Source organism: Symphodus melops, assembly GCF_947650265.1.
Source record: "Symphodus melops genome assembly, chromosome: 1".
Classification (NCBI taxonomy): Eukaryota; Metazoa; Chordata; class Actinopteri; order Labriformes; family Labridae; genus Symphodus; species Symphodus melops.
Genome location: NC_136691.1, coordinates 2,842,589 through 2,865,346, shown reverse-complemented (window position 1 = coordinate 2,865,346; position 22,758 = coordinate 2,842,589). Strand labels below are relative to the sequence as shown.

Genomic DNA, 22,758 nt, shown 5'->3' with positions numbered 1-22,758 from the left:
GTTTTATGGGTACGTGAAGTTTTCACTTTGGTTTGTGAAGGTGGAAGTCAAGAGGACGTTGGCTTCAAAATAAAAGGGAAGTGGACACACTTGTCCATATTTATAGACAGTCAGTGGAACAAAGACACAATGCAGGAGCACATATTTATAGTCTGGATCAGTTTGTGATGACGCCCCTTTGTTCTTGTGACAGAAATAACTCAACCAGATGGAGCGTGTTTGTTTCAATAAAAAATAATAAAAAATAAAACACGGAGCAAGCATGAAAAGCTTTTTATGTCCTGACTGTGTTACTCTACGATCAGCAGTTTTGTGCTACGCACCACGACACTTTCATCTCATGAAATGGTTAATAGACTCGAGCTTGTTTTGTGCTTTTCTAGTTTTTCGAACTAATCGAAGCTCTTTTACACTGCAGGTCACATCGACGCATTCACACCCTGATAGCAGAGGATGCTACGATGGTCCCATTCAAGAAAGTGCCTTGCCCAAGGAAATGTTGCTGCAAGAGCTGGGGATTGAACCCTCGGTAGTGTAAGCTTAACGTCTGTTAATTGTTGATATTTAATGTTGTACTTTTTGAACATAAAGACTCACATTCCTTGTGTGTGTATGCAGACCTGGCCAATAAAGATGATTCTGATTCAAAGGGGTGTTAATGAGTTAATTTTTTTTTTTTTTCCATCACTGACCTTGTTGTTCAAAACTCCTTACATTGTCGACAGTTTACTACTCAAAGCAGGACAGCATATATTGTATTATTGATGTAGCAGTGCTAGATAGATAGATAGATAGATAGATAGATAGATAGATAGATAGATAGATAGATAGATAGATAGATAGATAGATAGATAGATAGATAGATAGATAGATAGATAGATAGATAGATAGATAGATAGATAGATAGATAGATAGATAGATAGATTATTGATCCCGAGGGAAATTCAAACACATATTTGCACAAAAGACACAGATGAAAAAAACAAAAACCAGATGTCTAAAACTCGTCTTCAGCAGGGTAAAGATCGTGACGGCGACATTTTGCAGACAGTTTGAATGTTTTGAATGCACTGGCAGATTAAGTGGAAAGAACTCCTTGGGGAAATACTTAAAAAGTGTATTTTTAGCCCCGAAAAAACAACATACAGACTTTAAGTGTTGCTGTGTAATTTCACACATTGCTGCTTCTAATAGTTAGTGAGGGGTAATTGTTTGAAAACCCATTTAACTTCATTGACGTCAGCGCTCCAAAGTCGTTAAAGTCGATGTCAGAAAACAAACCCACGGGGTCTGAGGTGCTCTTAAATCGAAATCAAAAGATGTAAAGTTGGCAGGTTTAGTCGGAATGAGACTCTCCTCTGACGCTGTTGTGATTCAGACTGGAGGGAGGGTTGTTTTCTGTAATAGTAAGCACATTTATTTATGCAGTACTTTGAAATACAAGGGTGAAGACAATGTGAGCAAGATGAAGAAATAAAGTTATACTGTTGCACAAATTAACAAAAAAAAGGGATTTGTCTTTGATTGAAAATAGATTAAAAGCTTGAGCACACAAACGTTTTTATAAGTTTGTTTCAGATCTGTGAACTGTAAAGTATTATTATTTTATATTTAATCATTTCTCTCATTATTTTCTCATTATTTTCTCCGTTATCATTTCCATCCTCATAACAGTTTGTTTTATTTTCTCTTATGTGCTAAAATACTAAAACAATGCATCAGGTCTGTCCAATTTAATTGTGATCTATCTGTTATTACATCCATCCATTATGGCTAATTAATGTTATTATATAGTTATCTGCTCTTGACGGTTCAAAGCAGCATCAGAACCATCCTAAACATCATCATCCTCCTCTTCCTCATTTTAATGAAGTGCTGAGATGGTCATGTCAGAGTTGGGTCTTTAGCTTTTTCTTAAAGGTGCAAAAAGGATTCTACAGGTTAAATTAACCTTTCAGACAAAAGTCAAAGTAAAAGCTCAGATCAAAGCAGTTTGAGTTCAGACCTGATTCATTTAGTTCTTTAAAAACAAGCAAAATGTTTAAGATAACATCTGCAACAACATGACATGTGAGATTTTTGTTTTTTTACCGACCTGTCTGTGCGGAACAAAACGGTAGCCGAACTTGCCGACTGTGAGTTTAAGCCTGCAGCTCGCTTTGAATTTTAATTGAATTTTTAAATCAACATTAAGTCCCTGAGTCAGCTCTGATTTTACACATGAAGAAAAAAAGTAGGCCACACTTTTACTTTGAGCCAAAAGCATCTCATCTTCACAAGGAATACTCTGCTTATGATGCGTCCCTTTTTTTTTTTTTTTTTTTTTGTCGTTGTCATACGGGAGTTCATGACTTCAAGTCTGCAGGCCACAAACGTCTGCGTGTCGGATTAGAAAAGCCGAGTAAATCAGGGATGATGCCAAGGTTGCTAAAAAAAAAAGTGAAGTGAAAAAACCAAAGTTGTCTGAAGGTTTTAGCACATTTTTTTCAGGAATTGTACACTGCACAGGAGTTCAAGATGTAAACATGACCAGCGTTTCCCACAGAACGGCACGAAAGCTTTACAAGGTACAAAGACAGAATCTAATCTTGAACGATGTCTTAGAGTAACAGAGTAACATGTCATCAATTCTCTAAATACCTGTGACTCCAGAAACAACATCACCTCATCATTCACAGTTTTCAAAACATCCCTCTCTTTTCTCTCGTCCCTGCACGCTTGGCTGGGCTGGTCCTGCTGCTGTGTTAGCAGCCTGCTATGAAATGCATAATTCACAACCATTAATATGCATGTCAGAGAAGTAGATTTCTCATTTGAAATGCAAATACCTTGACTGCTCTGGTAAAGCAGGCAAATGTGAACAATACTGATAAGCACCCAGGAGACGCAGAGAGAGAGAGAGGGAGAGAGAGAGAGAGAGAGAGAGAGAGAGAGAGAAAGGTGTGAAAACATTTGGAATAAAAAAAAAAGGTGGAAGATGGCATGTTTAAAGGAGGGAGTTCAAAGAGAAAAGAGGAACATAAAGAGGGGAGAAAAGCAGCTGACTGTGCTCAGAAGGAGAGATTTATGAGCATTTCATAAAAAAAAAAAAAAAAGGAAAATGTAGCTGCAGACATGAATCAGGAGGGAAAGAGATGCCAGAACAATGAGTACAAACTGCTTCAGCACCCATGCTTGCACCCACTAAGAGAGCACACAGTGTTACATAAAGAAGCATGCAACACACTCAAACACACACACACACACACTCTCACACGCAGTTAGCACTTCCACCTGCCATTTTAGACGCAGTGCACACCCTAATGATGGGTAGGAGGCTGGAGAAGAAAAAGGGAGGCTCCTTTCATGCTGCAGACAACAGCCAGCCGCCTGCAAGGTAATTTTCTGCAGTGCTTTTGTACCTCACACGCAAACACACACACACACACAAACACACCAAATTCCCCAATCACTCTGTGTGTGAACAATGCAATCAAGCCAGGCGGCATAGCGAACACAGTCAACACCCTGACAGTCAAATTAAGCAGACAATTCTCTCTCGTTATCGCCTCTTTTTTCGCCCCCCCCCCCCAAATTTCACTAGTTTTACGCCTGTTCATCACGTTTTTTACACTCTCCTATTTGCTTGCTCATGTTTAAAACGTGCATGTAGAGGAAGTAGAAGACATATTGGATGCAATCTGAGTGTAGTGTCCGGGGGGAAATCGTCCTAGCTGTGCAGCATTTGAGACCTTTTTTTTTTTTTCCTACAGATTGATTGAAATGAGAGAGAAGGAGCAGGTAGTTAGCATTAGCAGCCTAAGGCGACCGTGGCTGCAGGTGAAACAATAAAGAAAGCCACCTATAAAATGCTTCATCAAAAGGAAGAAAAGACCCCACCCAAGACTTGAAGGGGCGCAAAGTCATTAATATTTCAAAGATGGCGCAGTGCAAATGCACGTAAACTCCGTGTACTAAAGAAATAATGCATCTTTGCTCAACAGAGAACAGAAAAAACACTGAATTATTGAACTGCACTTCCTCTTCTGGCACAAAAATGTCATGTAAAATCACATATATGTTTACGGACATTAAGACAAACTGAGTCAAAACAATCATTGCAGTGTATGCATATATGTGTGCTCGTGTTTGCGTGTGTTTGTGCATTAGTTTTGCAACTAAAGCGATTTCTGTGGAGGACAGATTTAAGGCCCAGATGGTTTGGCATGGAGTTGGGTTTGCTATAGGCCAACTGCTCTCACACACACATGTACACACACACACACACACACACAGATGGGAGAGGGTGGGGGAGACAATCTGGTGAGAAAAAATTGAGAGAGGAAACAAAACCTAGAGAGATTGATGAAGAGATGCGGTGGGTAGATGAAGAGTCCATCTAGAAACTCAATCTCTCTCTCTCTCTCTCTCTCTCTCTCTCTCTCTCTCTCTACAGGAGTGAAAAACATGAAAAAAAATATCACGTGTGTCTGTTCATGTATGACTGTTATATCGAGGTTTAGACTGTAACCTGTCAGACCAGCAGCACTAAGGCGAGCAGTTGTCTCTTGTCATTGCAGACAATGCTGCTCTTTCTCACGCCTCGACTTTCTCATGGACTCTCTTCCATCCTTTCCTTTCCATCGATGTCTTTAATTAATGTCTGTTAGACTCTAAATGTTCCCTGGTTCAAATCATAGCAACCACTCTGCAGCACCAAACGCTGCCTCTCGTGTTGTCACAAGACTTACATTTGAACTACAGACCCGTTACTGCTAATAATCACATATACACAGTATGCTCATGTTTCAACACCATGGCAACAGAAATAAAGGTCATAGGAGCCCAATATTGGCTAATTTATTGTTATGTTATTTATTATATGCTATTTTGATAGCAGCAGTTTTTAACTGAAAAATATGACTGAAGGTCTGCAGGTCTTCACAGCTGTCAATCAAAATAACAGAGATAGAATTACTTGAAAATAACGTCTCATATGTGCGATGCAAGTATCAAAAATTGTTGACAACCTTAGTTGCTTCCTGGCATGCACGTGTTGCTACCCTACTCTGGCCCGAAAGTTCCTTGGGTTCCTCATGAACCCATGAAATGTGGCTTTTTAACGCTATTTAAAGGTCACATTTTATGCAAAGTACACTTCAACATGTTCCTCTAACTCTAACATGTGTCTCCAATCCGTCTACCAAACCCCCAGTCACGAGAAAAGTCCATCCTCTCCGTCTTCTGCCTGCTCCACTTTTTTGAAAAAGTGCTCAAACAGGCCGTTTGTAGATTTTCCCTTCATGACATCACAAAGGGCAGTAGCCCCTCCCCCAGGTGGGTGACACTCCCACAGCTAGGTGTTTGTTCTGCCCTCTGAGTCTGCCTTCTCACCGTAAACAATAGGACATGGAGCCAGAAAGCAGCGAGTACACCCGAGCCCTTCCAGAGAGGGGGCGTGGTCAGACACAGCTCATTTACATATTTAAAGATACAGACACAGAAACAGCCTGTTCTGGGCAGGGCTGAAATAGATTTTAGTCATATTATTAACTTAACTTTACAGTCCAGGTGATTTTTCAACATAAACAAGAGAACTCAAAGATAAATACTTCAACAAATTAAAGATGATCTTGAAAGAAAAACTTCTGTTCATTACTGAAAGTCTTAAAAAGTCTCTAAGACTCTTTTTTTTCAAGGCGATGAACTGCCTCACCTCTCCCATCTTACTTCTAAAACCTCCTTTCGTTAAAGTCTGTCACCTTCATCTGTGTGACATTATAAGGTGTCAGAAAAAAACAAAAAAAAAACGTTCATTTAGAGGTTTGCTCAGACAGAGCGTATGCAAATCTTTCACTTCCCATCATTCATGCCATTTTCACAGCAGGACCATTTGTGTTAAAGGCTGCAGACAGCTCATATAGAGAGACTTAATGTGTGTTTGCTGCAAGCTAATGGACAATGAATGAAGTAACCTTGTCTGAGAGAGAGCCTTGTCTGTGTGATTTTTTGCACAAGTTAGCACTAAAGCATTCTGCACCAGCCTCTGCAATTTGTGTCAAATCCTATCACGGCGTTCACTCTGAACGCAAACACAACCGCCGCTGACAGATCCTACAAAAGACGAAGAAAAATATTAGAAGGAAAAACCTTCAAGCACATCTGCCGACTCTTAGGTGTCGATGAAAGTCTGCACTCAATCTTCAAGAAGTGTTTTGATTTGATGTTTTTGATCTCCATCTTAAAAAAAGAGAAGACGCTCACACACACACCCCGCGTGAGTTCAAGCAGTTAAGCACAGGTGTGTTCAGTCCTCCCGTCTCCACAAACCAACAACATCTACAATCAGTTCACACCTCAAAGTGTTTGGGATGATGATTACTGTGTTTAGTAACTTTAATCTCAATTTTCTTTTTTTTCAAACTGGAGAAAAGAAATGAAGATCTGAAATTAAATTTTACTCCGAGTGTTAAACAGCCGCCTGATGGGAAAACGATCCAAAGACAACCACAGCGTTCGTGCTGAAGAAGCCCCCCCCCCCCCCCCAGTGGATCTATTTGTGCTAATAATGGGCAAATCCTCTCCAGCTCAAAAAGGTGTTTAAGTAGAAATGTGGTTTGGATTTTGAGTAACATTCATTCTCAGTGAATGTTTGTTTGTTGGCGTGCAGCTTCGTCATATTGCATTTGCAGTCTTTCAATCTCGTCCCCTTCAGACAGGGAGCTCCCGTCATCCTAATTAAACATCCTAATTAAACTCAGCACCAAAATACAAACAACTACGGATCCTGTTCACAGGGTCCTGAAACATCCTGTAAATATAATAAACACGCATCAAAGACTACGTGATGATCGCTACGGCTGTCTGTACCTATACAGAGCAGCCTGCATACGTAGCACCTCCTCAACCTTAACCACAAGCCCTGTGATTGGACGACTGGCGAGCATCGTACGGCTTGTGTTTGCGTTGATGCAGAAGATTAAATCCGCCTTACAGATTCCCAAAGCAGAGAAGCATCCACACATTGTTATTACTTAGTCATTAAAAGTACAGTGAGTTCCAGTTTGTTCCAGATCTCAACTAATTTGTCTCATATTGTCAGATTTGCAGAAGCTGAAAAAAAAAAAAAAAACCCTTCCAAAGTTTAACCAAGTGGTGTTTGCGTTGTGTTTTTCATTCAGAATAAAAGCACGACTGAAGTGCTCACCACCTCGTAGTTACCAACACTGCCGACAGAAAACTGAATTCATGCTTTTTTTTTCAAACCCATTAAAATACTTGAACCCAGGCACCACGTTGTGTTTCTGTCGTATCATAAATAAATACAGTTTTTTGATTGGCTCGTGGGGCTGGACTACACCGGCGATGGAGGTCGAGAGAGTAAAACAAAAAGATGCGGAGAGATGAATCCTAAAAAAAAGACAAAAAAGGTTTTAGAGGATAAAAAATAAATAAATAAATAAATTAAAAAAAAGGGACAGGATGGAGAAGAGGAAAAATATGAGCAAACGGACATTTGAATGAAGAGCAGATTACACTAGAACAGAAAAGAGAGAGGAAAGAGTACAATAGAGTAACCTCCTCCACATCGGTTTCCAAGGAAACAAGCCCTGTTGGTGGGATAGTGGAGCAGAAGTCTCAGCAGGAGAGAGTTCAACAGAGGGAGTTTGTGTGAGTGTGTGTGTGTGTGTGTGTGTGTGTGTGTGTGTGTGTGTGTGTGTGTGTGTGTGTGTGTGTGTGTGTGTTGGGGGTGGGGTTGAATTTAAAAGCATATGGACATATATCGCAAATGAAACACGCACACAGGCTGATTTATTGTATTTCTGTTTTCATGTGTTCGATGTCGTCAAAGAAGCTTCTGTTTGTATTTCTGAGACTTTTTTAAGCAAAAAAAAAAAGGGGGGGGGGGACAAAAGAGGGGCATGCTGGGAAATTGAGTCAACAAGAGGTGGAGGAGGAGGAGAGATGGAGGAAAAAGAATATAAGACAGGTGATAACGATGGAGGAGTAACGGCTGAGTGATGAGTAGACTTGTGGTACCTTCTGGTATTGCTCTTTGGATGCGAGCGCTTCCTCAAACTGCGGCTTCGTGTAGGTGTAGATGGCAGAACGGTACGTCGTCCCAACATCGTTCCCCTGACGCATCCCTGATCACAAACACACACGGAAAAAAAAAATCTGAATTTCAGTGCATAATTTATTTCAGCCTTTTTTGCTCTTTTTTTTATTATTATTTATTTATTTTTATTTTTTGGCGGCGGCGGCGGCAGAGCCAGCATCAGATCATCTGAAAACAACAGCTGACAGCTTTTCCAAAAATAAAACTCGTCCGCCTTGGCAGAACTGAAGGCTGTTTTTGACTGCGAGCTGATCATTTCATCATGTATCCTTTCATCATTTCAATGTCAGCTTGTCAGCCTGTCAACCACAATGTTTGGTAAGCTACGAGGTTTGAGCCAACCGAGTGTTTTGGCTCTGAAGACGGCAACTTGTGTCAGTCAGTCTGTCAATCGCAGACTTTAGTCAAAAGTGAAACTGTGTTTTTTTTTTTCTTCCTTTTATACAGAAATGAACCCCAGAGTAAAAATACTGACGGCTTGGGTGTGCTTTTTTTGATCAGGGTTTAAAGCTCACATTTTAGGTCATGATGAACACCAATGATGGAATAAAGACTTCAGCTGTGCAAGCTGACGATGTTCCTCGTTATGTATCTTACACTGGCTTCACGAATTTCAGCCTCAACCTGAACGGTAAGTTTCAGCTGCTGTCCCTTTAAGGCCTGGCTTAATATGAAACTCTCTGCCTGTGTGTGTGTGTGTGTGTGTGTGTGTGTGTGTGTGTGTGTGTGTGTGTGTGGCTGAGGTTTTACCTTGAGTCGGGTTGTGACTTTCCCAGAAAACTTTGAGCAGTTTGGCAAAGCTGATCGTCTCTGGATGGAAGACAACTCTCACCACTTCAGTGTGACCCGTCCCACCTGTCAATACAGAAACATGCGCCGCACAGTTCAGCTGATGTATCCATTGACTCCCATTCATTCATTCATTCATTCATTCATTCATTTATTCATTGTCATGAAGGCGAAGGCGATAATCCAGAAAACAACGACAGAAAAAACTACAAACCAAACACCCATAACCGAAGACCTCCAGACCTGTAGGTGGCGCTCAGTGGAACAGCTTTATTTCACAGGCAGAGAGGGGGGATGAAAACAAAAACCAAAAGGAAGCGATCACAAAGGCTCTGTATGATTTTCAGCATTTTAAAGTGGTAACATAAAAAGAAAGGGGGGGGGGGGGGGATCAGGCCCTGAATTCACTGATTATCAGACAAACGAATGATAGACGCCGTCGTATCTCTGACTACTGTGCAAAAAAAACAACAACTTTGGAGTCAAATTTGGATTTCGTGTTTCATATTCTGAGGAGAAACGTTTCAACTTGTCGCCTGCCTTGAGAACTTAAACCTTTGTACATGTAGTGCGACCCAACCGCTAGGCCATCTGCGCCCATTTAAAACTGTTTCTAAGTAAGAAGTCTGTGAAAGCGGACCGAGAGACAACACTTAGCTGCACTGGTGTCTGTGTAATAAACAGACACAGTGTTAATGGTTAGAAACCTCAGAAATGGAAAAAAAACTGAAGTTGAGAATCTTTCCGTCGTCGTTTCCAAGGACAGGAATAAAAAAAAGTCCGACTTTCCAAGGACGTCCAACCAGGAGCGGCCAGACTCATTCGCTCTCGTTCATCAGCGAGCTACCGCTGAATACATTTCCAGTTGTTCAGTTTTAAACTTTTGGAAAAAAAAATAAAAGAAAAAGAAAAAAAGTTTTTCTAAAATTATTAAATTAACAGCAAGAGGAAGAAAAAATATATATTTTTCTGTCCTTGAGAAGCTGCCATTAGCCCAAAGCTGGTAACAAGGTTGAGGCATAACAAACGATCCTTCCTTCAGAGATAGCAGCTGGTGGTGGTAATGAGTGTGACCCATTACACTGCACCTCATCTTCCTCCCATCTCTCATTCTACCTCCACTCCTATCTCGCTCTGTCTCTCTCTGAGCCTTATTACTTTTTTAATATCAGGAGTTATGGATTCCTACGGTGGATATTGGTGAACAGAGACAAAGCAGCGGTCGATATTAAATTAACGCCTCGCCGGGCCAATTTCGCTGGAATAAATTCACCTCGGACAAGATGGAAAATAAAGACAGTGGTTTATAAATGAAGCTGAAGAGATCCGCTGCCCACTCGATGTGCATTTAACTCTACAAGTATCTGATATTTACATTATTTCCTGTTTGATAGTTAACCACAAAGCCATGAGCCTCCCATGATGCACTGGGGGGCAGAGACAGTGGACGGTTACACAGGTGAATCTTAAAAGGCGGTTACATCATCAGATCCTGTTTGAGGATTGTTGTGACGCGATAAGTACCAGATAGGACTGGAATAACAAGCTAGGTACGAGTGCCAGGCGCTGGGGATCAAACCCTCAACCGTGGGATTTCATCCCGACACTGATCTCATTGTTTCCAAATCTTTACAGGTTAAAAAAAAATGTCCATGTGTCTGATGTTTTATGAGATAAAAATCCAAACTGAATCAAATCATCCCGCCAAAATGTTGGACAGTTATTAAGGCTCATGTGAAGAGACGGAGATGAGCGTGAAGGAGACAGGTGGTGATGCAGGTATAATCACGGATTCACTCGGTACTGGCCGGATGAGGGAATCAACGGGAGGTCTGGACACACATTACAAAGAAATACACAAACACACACACACACACACACACACACACACACACACACACACACACACACACACACACACACACACACACACACACACACACACACACACACACACACACACACACACACACACACACACACACACACACACACACACACACACACACACACACACACACACACACACACACACACACACACACACAGCCGGCTCAGAGCGGTCAGGCATCAATAGCACCCTCATCCATGCCCTGCTATAATAGGACCGCAGGGAAATTATTCAGTCTTTTGTTTATGTGAGTCTGTTTTCCACAATCTATTAACTCTCAGAAGACGTCACGTTGTCCGGTACGCCTTATGTGTGTGTGTGTGTGTGTGTGTGTGTGTGTGTGTGTGTGTGTGGGAATGCAAAACCAACCTGTGCAGACTTCCCTGTAGGTGGGGTTTACAGTGTATCCGCCCGCGTAGCCCACCTGAGTGGAGTAAACCCCCTTCTGCCTCCAAAACTTCCTCTCTGCTCCCCAGAAACAGCCCATACCTGCGAGAGGCGGCGGAAAGGAGACGTAAAGAGGAGAAGAGCTGCAGAGGTTTGTGCACGAATTCATTCACCAGCAGCTGTTCATGGTTTCAGGGACGTCTTTGAAAGCAGATGTGCAGAGAAAAACCCGCTCTTTAAAGCGTTTCTAAAAGGATTCTGTGACATATACAGTCCAGCTCAGACTGCTTTTTTGTTTTTTTTTGGGGCCAGAGTTAAGCTCAGCCGTCGTGACATCTTAGTGCAATCACACGGATTCTGTCAGCGTAACATCAGAGTCCCAAGTACGGCACAGTGAGCCTGAGCACTACCTCCAAAGACAACACAGAGGGGGGGGGGGGGGGGGGTCACTTCGTCCCCACATTACGCCTCTGTGACCTTCAGATTGAAGCGTCTTATGATTGAAGATCTAAATTCTCTGCAAGAGACTGTCGCTAACTAACATGTTGAAGACAACACGGACACGTCTGCGAACGAGTCACAGATTAAAGAATCAACCAGTAAACTAAGGAAGTACATGAAGGCCAGCCGAAGACTTAAAGGGAGATGTTGTGTGACCTCGAGTTGGCCGATTTGAACCCATGATGATTTAATGAAAGTTTAGGTATGCTCATATGGAGCCCCGACATCACCTATATCCACTTCACCTGTACGTTTAAATAGCTCTTATACATGCTATTAAATGTTGTGCTTTCCACTGGGGAAGAACTATTTTTGGCTCAGAGGTCCTGCGGCAGCGCTGCAGAGATATTTCAGCACCATGGAGAGCGTACGTTTAAATAAAAGTGGATGTCATTCTCTCTCTCTCTCTCTCTCTCCCTGATTTCTGACTCCACCCACTGTCCTCAATACATTAAAAGCTCAATAAATAAACCTTTAGAAAGCAATACTTTTTAAATCTCATAAAATATCATGATAAAAAAGGGACACCGTTATCAAAAATATAAACCGACGTGTCAGAGACATTTCCTCCTCCTTCTTCTTGTAAAGACTGATTTTTAGTTTAGTCTCTTTTATTATCAATTATCACCTCGCTATCAACACGTCTGTGAGGAAGAGCAGAATGAACTTCATAGATGAGGAACTCTTCTGTTCAGTGTACAAGAACAACACAAAACAGAAAGCTGGTTATCCCGGTACTAAGAGTAAAAGGGTTGGCTGCATTTTCTTCAAAATACACGTCAATGGCGGCTGTTCCTGTCGAGCCATGTTCACTGGAAATAAAGAGGATCTCGTCCACTGTAAGTTGATGTGCAACATACAGTCTAGTAATTTGTTTAAGATGGAAAGTAAGATAGAAAATCCAATCATGAGATAGAAGCAGACATACTGAAAATGAACATGAGCAAACACTTACCGAACAGGACCATTTCTGTCCCGTCAGGAAAAGGAGGAACAGTTCTGTTTCCGTTCACGTCATGTTTGGCTGCAAGAGAGAGAGAGACGGAAGTCATCATGAGAGAACAAGAGGAAATACAACAAACGACAAAGTGTTATGTTCGAAACATCAACATGTTTAAGGTCAAAATCTATTTCAGCCCTCCTGCTCAGAACAGGCTGTTTCTGTGTCTGTAGCTTTAAATATGTAAATGAGCTGTGTCTGACCACGCCCCCTCTCTGGAAGGGCTCAGATGTACTCGGTGCTTTCTGGCTCCATGTCCTATTGTTTACGGTGAGAAGGCAGACTCAGAGGACAGAACAAACACCTAGCTGTGGGAGTGTCACCCACCTGGGGGAGGGGCTACTGCCCTTTGTGATGTCATGAAGGGACAATACCTGAAGGCTGAAGACGGAATGAATCTCTATTTACAGATTCTGTACTCGGAGGTCAGGACTTTCAGCAGAGTGTTCTGGTTTCTTTGTGAAGCACATTTGTAGTCTGAGTCTAATTGACCAATTACGGATCAGCAGGCTTCGTGTGTGTGTGTGTGTGTGTGTGTGTGTGTGAGAAAGAGGAATAAACCGTGTGGACGGCAAAAAAGGCAGACGGAGCGCTATCCGAGCTAATGACACACCAGCTCCTCTCAGCTGTTCTCAATAAATGTACATCTACGTTAAAGTGAAGCTCAATTACAGATCAAACATTTGATTCGCTGTGGTGACAGCCAATCAGCATTTAGAGTCCCCGACAGCCTGAAATGCATCAGAAATGATCGAGCAGATCTCCATAAATAAAACAAACGTTTGTGAAGTTCTTAATTCTGCAAACTTTGTTTCCAGCTCGTTGCAGGTAAATGACGAGCTGATGCAGCTGAAGTGAGCCAGAGTGAAGCTGCTGTCTAACTTATTATCAAACACTTGAATGAGCGCTACTCTGGGATGTAAAGTCCGGAGAAGTGACGATGTTTACGCTGCAGACGGATGAAGAAAGTCATTTATGCTAAACCGCTGGCTTCACCACGAATTAATGACAAACTCACATCCGAGCCCAGAGGCCAATCAGCGTCTTCCCAGATTGACAGACTTCACTGTTCAGTGACTTTTTTTCTGTACCAGCACTGTGAACATGTTGATCATTAAAAAGTTTTACTGTTGTGGTTTAATAGATTTATCTTCTTGGAATAATAAAAAAAAACAACCTGAAGAGAACGATGGTTTCGCCTAATCGTTTAAATTGTGACATAAACTGTGTAATCGATTAATCAAATCGGCCGATATCAGCGTTTTCACTGACTAGATGTCGCTACATTTCGTCACCATCTTTTATTTGAGTTTCATTGTATTACACGAGCAGTTCTCTGTCACCAGCAGGGGGCGCTGTATGGATTACACAAGCATCGTTACTCTCCAGAGTGTCAAGACTGCGTCGCTACCAGACGGCCTTTCTCCAGCCATTTCGACATCGTCGTCGGTCGGCGTGCTTGGTGAGATGAATCTTTCTGATTGGCTGTTCAGAGGTTTCGTTTAACTGAAACTCTCGACAAAAAAAGCGACCAAAAAAAAAAAAAAAAAACACAAGGCAGCAACATGAAAGTAAAAATCGTCAACATTTTTGTTTCTGTTGTTTTTTTTTGGTCTAAATTTAAAAACATTTCTCACCGACAGCTCGCCACATGTGCAATATGTGACATCAAATTTTCATCACACTCCAAAACCAGGAAGAACTACAGCACTGAAATCCTCTCAGACACACACACACACACACACACACACACACACACACACACACACACACAGTGACCCACTTTAACAGCAGCGAGCAGCTCTGCTTAATTTCATACGAGCTGCTTTCACTCCAATCAACACAGAGCCAGAGGTGCACCAGGACACATTTGAGGCCACCCAGCCACCTGGCTGAGCTCGAGGCTGTGTGTGTGTGTGTGTGTGTGTGTGTGTCTACAGATGGCATGCTGTACGCTGCTGTGGGGGAGGAAGATGGATTAAAATAAATGGGATGGGGTAGAATGACAATGAACACAACATCTGGATTCCCCCGCTCCTCGTGCCCCCCCCCCCTTCTCACACACACACACACACACACACACACACACACACACACACACACACACACACACACAATGTTCACGCATGGGAGCATAATTGTTGTGCAGGGCAGCATGCCTATAGACAAAAGCAGCCAGATGGAGAGCTGCAGCCAATCAGCAGCCTTCCAAACACGTGCACATGAGAACCTGATTTGACGAGGCTCGCTCCGTCTCCACGACGACTCTCGCTTGTGTTTTCTCTTTAAACCGTCGTCAGCACCACGGAGAGCGCAACTGTAGTCCGATTATTTAATCTCACAGGCGCACGTTGTGTGACTCTCCGAGTCGTCTTTGTTTGTCTGATTGCACCAGCTGACTTTCATTTCCTTCTTCTTTGTGTTCTGAAAGATGAATATTTGAAACTTTGCAGTCGATTCCCCCGTCTTGAGTTCACGTGGAGCTAAAATGACTCACAGCGCTCCGCTCTCTCTCTCTCTCTTTCTTTTTTTATTCCAGTCTTCCCATCATGCAGCGTTCCTGGTTCTTGGTGTGTTTGTGGTACAGAAACACGTCTCCAGATCGTATCTGAGCCAAACGCCAGAAAACAGAAACAAACATTCACCTGGTTGTTCCCCAGAAACAAAGGCTCGAAAAGTCAAACATCTCCTTACAACCTCTTCTTCTTCTTTGGTTTTTTTTTGTTGGTTTTTTTACAGATTTTCAACAAACAGCCAGTCAAGTGAGCAGGAGCTGAAAATAGGCAAGAGGCAACAATCCTCGATGCGTCAATCATTATTTACTCGATTCTAAAAGTGAAATGAAAGAATGAAGGAGGGATAAACCCTTAATTGTTATTATTGTGTGGTTTTAAAAAACAACATATGCACAAGTCATACTGGTGTTTTACTAAAGACAGAAAATAAGCACAACGTGACATGTTGGAATAATAATGTTCTTTTGGTGTTTCTCTGAATTCCTTGACATCCCGGCTTTTAGTTTATCAGAACACAGCTCAAGACCAGGCAGGGAAAAACACACGATATCTGACAGTAAGACCCGGAACGTCTTATTTTGGGAAGGAGCCTCGGAAAAAAAATCCCAAACAAGACCTCAACGTTTCAGATCCTGCATCCCAAAGCTGCTTCTTCCTCCTCCTCCTCCTCCTCCTCCTCCTCCTCCTCCCACATTATCCTCTGTGTGTGTGTTAGTAATGGCTGCCTTCAGGGACCAGTGGAGGCATGTTCATTACTGGCTCCACACACACACGCGCACACACACACACACACACACACACACACACACACACACACACACACACACACACACACACACACACACACACACACACACACACACACACACGCACACACACACACACACACACACACACACACACACACAAAGCGGAGAGATAAACAATTTAAATGTAAATGTCAGTGGGGAAAGACAATACATCCAGACAGAATGCTAATAAGTCTAACAGCTCTGTATCCGTGTGTGTGTGTGTGTGTGTGTGTGTGTGTGTGTGTGTGTGTGTGTGTGTGTGTGTGTGTGTGTGTGTGTGTGTGTGTGTGTGTGTGATTAAGAATGAAACACACTCTGAGTCCTGAAGCTGCAGATCAGACGAACAGTTGGCTCTGAAGTGTGAACACGCGTGTGTCGGTGCACACTCCAGTCCAGCTGACTCCATGTTGGGCCCGGCTAACGCACCGAGACTTCTGACAAACTCCCATGATGCTCCGCTGCCTCGCCGCGCCTCTTTGTGCGTTGCAGGTTCCAACCTTGAAGATGGGGGATGAAACTGGCGTACGGTGCGTTCAGGTTAAACGGGCAATGTGACCACGAGTAGAAGAACTCGCGCTCAGTTGTGACTTTACCGGGTGTTTGACGGTGAACATCCCGACAAACAACAACAACAACAACAACAAGAGCCGAAAGATACAGCTCCAGCTAGAATTAATTTGGGAACCACAATCAGTTTTTGTTGTTGTTTCTAGAAGTGCAGCGCAGCCTTTGAATGTTCTTCTGTTAGCTTTTAAGCTCCGTCTCACGTCGGCCTGAGCAGCGACTCATAAATAAAGTCACACGTATTAAAAAAAAACAAAAAGAAAAGACGAGGCTCGGGCCACGCAGAAATCATCTCACAAACACACAAAGAAGAAAGAGGAGGAAAATGAATACCTTCAGCAAAACAGTCATTAATATTCTACAGTAATCTTGCCTTCACACACACACACACACACACACACACACACACACACACACACACTCGGAGGTATTTTTCTGTAGAGTAATTATTCCACGCTGCACTCCTTTGAAATGTCTGTTCTCGTGGTCGCCTTTATCTCAGTGGGAATGATAACAACGCCTCTTGTTGATTAATTGAATTCAAAATTTCCTGTGAGCTCGAAGACAACAATCCGTGTGTGTGTGTGTGTGTGTGTGTGTGTGTGTGTGTGTGTGTGTGTGTGTGTGTGTGTGTGTGTGTGTGTGTGTGTGTGTGTGCGACGCCACACGTGGGTCGGCTCGTGTTTTCGTTGCTCAACTTTGCTTTCACACTTTTAAGCAGAAAAAAAAAAGATTCCTCCCTGTTGGAGGAGAGTTCGTCTCTGCCTGCAGTGAAACAGTATTTCATGCTCTTCATCCACACTGAGGAGAGTAAAACACGGGGTGTGAGATCGACAGGCAGATTGATGAAGCGTTTTTTTATTTCACCACATCGCCGTGGTGAAGCGGGAGCCGAGTCCGGAGACTCGTAGCAGCTTTCGCTTTACCGATTTTATCGATCCTCGCTCCAGCGCCCTCACCTGATCACCGATACTCGCTGCTGCAGAGATGAGCGAGGGGCGAGGGGCGAGGAGCTCCGAGGAGCGCCGCCGTGCTCCCTCACATGAGAGGAAGCCGGCTGACATGGTGGCGATGTAACTGACTAGAACGCCTCCTGGTCGCTCACTCTTCGGAGGTCTTCCGGGCACGCCCAGAGACCCCGAGGAAGACCCGGAACGTGCTGGAGGGATTATTGATTTTCAGACCGCCCCCCCCCCCCCCCCCCCCCTCTCCATAGGAGGAGCTGGAAAACATCGCTGAGAAGAGAGACGTCTGTGTCAACTAGCGTAGCCGAGAAAAGACGAGGAAAAAGGAAGGAGGGAAGGAGGGAAGGAAGGAAGGATGTGATTTTTCTGCAAGCATGACGCTAGCATAGTGGATGAAATTGACCAAAAAAAAAGAAAAAGACTGCTTTTGTTTCGTTTCCATGAGCACAATTGTGTGTGTGTGTTTTTTTTTTTATTGCAACTACATATAAGCTACTTTCAGCCTGTTTGTACTCGCGGCTGATTTGCATTTATTTTGGAGGTAAAGAGCAGCGAGAAGAGGCTAGAAAGCACTTCAGGACACTTCACATCAAAACAGCAAGCCACTTCATTTAGATAGAAGAGTGTGCACGCGTGTGTGTGTGTGTGTGTGTGTGTGTGTGTGTGTGTGTGTGTGTGTGTGTGTGTGAGTAACCAGCCTGCCTCCCAGTCTCCTCTGCAGCCCCTGAAACCCTGTCACAATAATAAGCCTGATCACAGAGCAGGCCTCTATCCATGGTGACATCTGCAGCACACACACACACACACACACACACACACACACACACACACACACACACACACACACACACACACACACACACACACACACACACACACACACACACACACACACACACACACACACACACACACACACACTCAGCATTAGTGCTGCTCTATTTCAGCTCTGTGTGTGTGTGTGTGTGTGTGTGTGTGTGTGTGTGTGTGTGAGGAGCTGCACCAGAATCAGCCAATCAGCACTCAATACACTGTTGTCCTTTCGGCACGTCCCTCATCACTTTTTAATCTCCTCAGATACCAAAAAAAAACTGAAAGTAAAAAAAAAGAAAAAATCCAATTCAAGAGGTAGAGAGAGAAAAAAAAACCCAAAGAGGTCATCGCTGGATTTATTGTCGGGTCAAGTCAATATATCGTATCGAGTGTTTGTACTTCAGCTCCATCCTGTTAATGCTGAATATGATTCTGCCTCTCTGAGATGAAGCCAGAGAACAACGTCTGCGTCATCTGGCAGAGTCAGACTCCTGCGTCACGCTTTATCTTCTTCTTCTTTTTACCACTTAACTTGTTTTTCTGTCTTCTATTGTTCCCCCCCCATGAGCACAATGGAAAGCATTATAGCAGGTTTGCACACAGGCTTCAAATAAGTTCTGAGTGGATTCACTCTGCAGAGTTGAGCTGCGGTCACAGACGGAGGATCCGCTAACGCTACGCTACTACCTTTGGACCCGTTTCCAGCTGTTAGCAAAGCGGTGATTGTGTTTTCAAACATGGACAACTTAACCCGCTCTGTGCAGACTTCACCACGCAGGCTGTCGCGCCAACAAATTCAGATTTACAAAACGTAGACGACAGACAACACAACTTCTGCAACGCCAATCACAGAGGGTCATGGAGCATGCTCAGAAGGCATCGTCCAGTTTAGCTCCACATGCACGAGTAAACCTCCAGCAGCATCATCGTACAGTGTTGGTCCAACTCTGAGAAACGTCATTTTGATCGTACTAACAGACCTCGAGTACTTTCTCCCGACAACTCGGCTCAAGTTAACCCTTTACAGGCCGCTCATTCAAATACTTTGAAATTCAAACAATCATCCTCATCGTGTCATTCAGGGACATGACATTTATTTCTGTTTTTTTATTGTAAGTGTAATAAACATTGACACCTTCTATCCCTCCATTGCTCTTTGGACTTTTTTTGTTTTTTTAATTTATATATATTTTTTAATTATTATTATATCTTGTGTAGTTTTGTACTATCTGTGCTAGTTGTTGTTAGTTGATGTGTCTATTGAAATCTCATTATTTTGCATGAACTCATTTACTTATTTTCTGTTTTATTTTGTAACTGCTGTCCTGTGTTTTTTTGTATTGTCTAAATCCTGTCTCCTTGTTTTTGTACTTTATTTGTCATGTATATCTCACCCGTTTGTCACATTGTAAATAAATTATAATAAAAATTAAATAAATAAATATTGACAAAGTTACCATATGTGGTTCAAATGCCACAATAGCAGGATCAGTGGCGTAGGGTGCTCTCTTCTGATTGGCTGAGAGAGAATCTTTTTCTCCATGTTGTGATTCCACCGATATGAAGGCAAACATTCTCAAACTGTGTCGCTTCGTCCGCTACTTAAATGTCTCGTCTTCCCTTCTTCTACCTCTAACCCCTTTTTTTTTTTTCTTTTAAAAACATTGTGATCGTATTTTTCCAAACCTCTGCAGCCCATTTGTTTCTCCCGACTTCTTCTTGGACCTTGTCGAAATTTAAAACCAGAGAGAGCTTCCTTCTCTACGATGAAAGAAGTCTTCAACCTGGACTCAACATCCTGAACCCCCTTTACCCCCTTTACCCCCTTTCCCCCCCCCCCCCCCCCCCCCCCCCCCCCGCCCCCCCCCGCCCCATCCTGGAGCTCAAGACCTGACAGTGATGAATGAAACACTGCAGCTAATGTCTGGCTGGGGGATATTGGAGAGTCTCCACACACACACACACACACACACACACACACACACACACACACACACACGCACGCACACACACACCATAGAAAAGATTGCCTTGACTGCTCTGCAATTAAATCTACAAGGTAACCTCCCCCCACCCTCTTCTCCTCCTGCGTCCCTCCTTCTCTGATTGCCTGGTATCTCTCCCCCCCCCCCTTTATTTTTTTTTGCATCCTCCTTTTACCTCCCCTCCTTTCCATTTATTTCCCCCTGCCTCACTGCTTCTCACTCCTCCTCCTCTTTGCCTCTATCTCAGCCTCTTGAGCAGCTCCTCTGATTGCCATCATGTTTTTTTTTTGTTTTGTTTTTTTTTCACTGCCCATCATCACGACCATCAGCGTCGTGCTCATTGTTCTGCCGCTGTCAGGACATCGCCGGGAAGCCGCGTGCTTGTTAACATCATCAAGTTATGAATAAATTAAAGAGTTTGTTAGAAACACAGCGCGCGCCCGACGTGCTTAAGACAACAATAGTCAAGGTTGCTGTGAAGGAGATGCTTCTCCTCTGTATGAATATGTGAAGGACTACACTGAAGTGTTTGATCGTCTCTATGAAGACTGAAGCCTCGGGAAGGTTGTGCAGGCTGCTAAACACACAAACAATGACTCTAAATAGAACTTTGAATTAAGCTTTATTTAAATCATGTCCATTAACGCTTCCAGATCCTTCTCTTTAAGGCCTCTTTGCCTTAAAGAGGGGGGCCGGGGGTTGACATACAGGAAAGGGCCGAAGACGAACTCGAACCCACAACCACTGCGACGAGGACCACAGCCTCCGGACTAAACAAACCCGCTCGGCTATCAGCGCTCCAAAAGGTTTTTATTAGAGCATTTGAGTGTTTTAAAAATGAATTAAAGGCTCATGTGAGTTGTGCTATAATAGCGGTATCTAATGCTGATCACGTTTTAAATAAAACAACAAAGGTGGATAAACCTTAAAAAGCATCTACAGCATGTCATAACACTCTGCAGTAAAGAGGAAGTGTTAAAGTAGCAAAGTGCAGGAAACCTTAGATGACTTCAGATCGTTCATTCTGACTCCTCTCAGCACCGGGTTGCACCAGCTATGCGCTAAGTTCAAATGTAGCATTGTGTGAATGTGACTTCCTGTTTTAGAACGAGTTCACGCTCTGCAAACGTTTCAGGTGTTGAACCAGAGTCGGTAGTTCGAACACGGGTGGAGGATACGACTTAAATCGTCGGGGTGAAGTTCAACGAGGAGATGATGTTTCTGTACATGTTAGCTAGCGTACCAAATGACTTGAGCAGCTAACGAAACTAGCTTACGTTTCATGCCTATTCGTATCCTGCTGCTGTCCGCCACGTCGGTTGTGCACGTCCTCTTTACAAATTAACACTACAAATCGGCGAGATTGCAATACGCGTGTATAACCACCAGGGGCAGTGTAGAGCTGTGATGAGACTAAAATCCCCAATCTCGTGTGGTGCTCCCTCTAGAGGAATCCTCCAGTAACACACGTTGCACGCCGTGAACATTTACGTTCATGACTCAGTGAACGGTTTGATGGTTAATAAAGCGTGCACATGTGAGCCGTCGCGGTCGATGCATCACGTTCGTGTCTGAGATTTTAAAAAAAACAACCACACAGTCAGCTTCTCTTTCCCTCCATGTTTCTATACCTCTCTCTCTCTCTCTCTCTCTCTCTACCTCTTTCTTTGTTCATCAATAGGTGAACCTCATCTGCTAGCCCCCCCCCCTCTCCGTCAGTTTGCCCGTCAAGGTTATCGGGCCACTGTGTAAACAACAAAGAGCTCTGCTGATGGGATCTCGCACAGACACGTCTTCACTCGCTGGGGTCCGTGTGTGTGTGTGTGTGTGTGTGTGTGTGCGTGTGTGTGCTGTCGTTGTAAGGACTGGTCCAAACGGGTGATCTGTGTGTGTGTGTCTGATAAATGAAATCAGCAGAGAGCTACAGACTGAATATGTGAGAGAAGACTCATTACATCGTAAAGCTACTCAACGCAGATAAAAAAAATAAATAAAAAAAACGCCATGTTGTGACTCTGACGTGTGAATCAAAGTAAAAAAAATAGATTTCGTTGGTTGTTTCTGATAAAAGTAACTCATCACTTTTTCGACTCATAAGCAAAAACGCCCCGCCTGCGGAGACACGTGCGGCTGCCGGTTCGAATCTGGCCTCAGCGATTTGCTTCCTGTCACGCTCCATCTCTGCGTCCCCGACACTTCCTGTGCCTCTCTGATAAAGACAAAGAGCTGGGTTAATATTTTAACTTTTAGTTAATTCAGGAAACATTATGAGGCGTGTGGAAAACCAGACAGAAGGAAGCAGCTTCACACTCGCAGAAAACTTCCAGGATATTTCCAGGAAAAAGGAGCGGGTGGCGTTTATATACTTTGACCTGAGTCATGCATCGACTACAACCGCGACAATCTCCGAGGACGTAACGAAACGGCTGCGTAATGTTTTCCCTTCGTCAGCGTGTTC

The 22,758-nt window shown here is 43.3% G+C and overlaps 1 protein-coding gene across 1 annotated transcript in view; it reads right to left on the bottom strand.

The window, feature by feature from the left end:
• The window catches only part of msraa (methionine sulfoxide reductase Aa), a 29,289-nt gene that overhangs the window by 1,464 nt on the left and 5,067 nt on the right, over nt 1–22,758 (bottom strand). Inside the window, exons 2-5 of the mRNA XM_079343879.1 lie at nt 12,622–12,690; nt 11,148–11,267; nt 8,849–8,953; nt 8,020–8,126 (exon numbers count right to left, since the gene is read on the bottom strand). Coding sequence (XP_079200005.1) covers nt 8,020–8,126; nt 8,849–8,953; nt 11,148–11,267; nt 12,622–12,690 — 401 coding nt within the window. The remainder of the gene's footprint in view (nt 1–8,019; nt 8,127–8,848; nt 8,954–11,147; nt 11,268–12,621; nt 12,691–22,758) is intronic.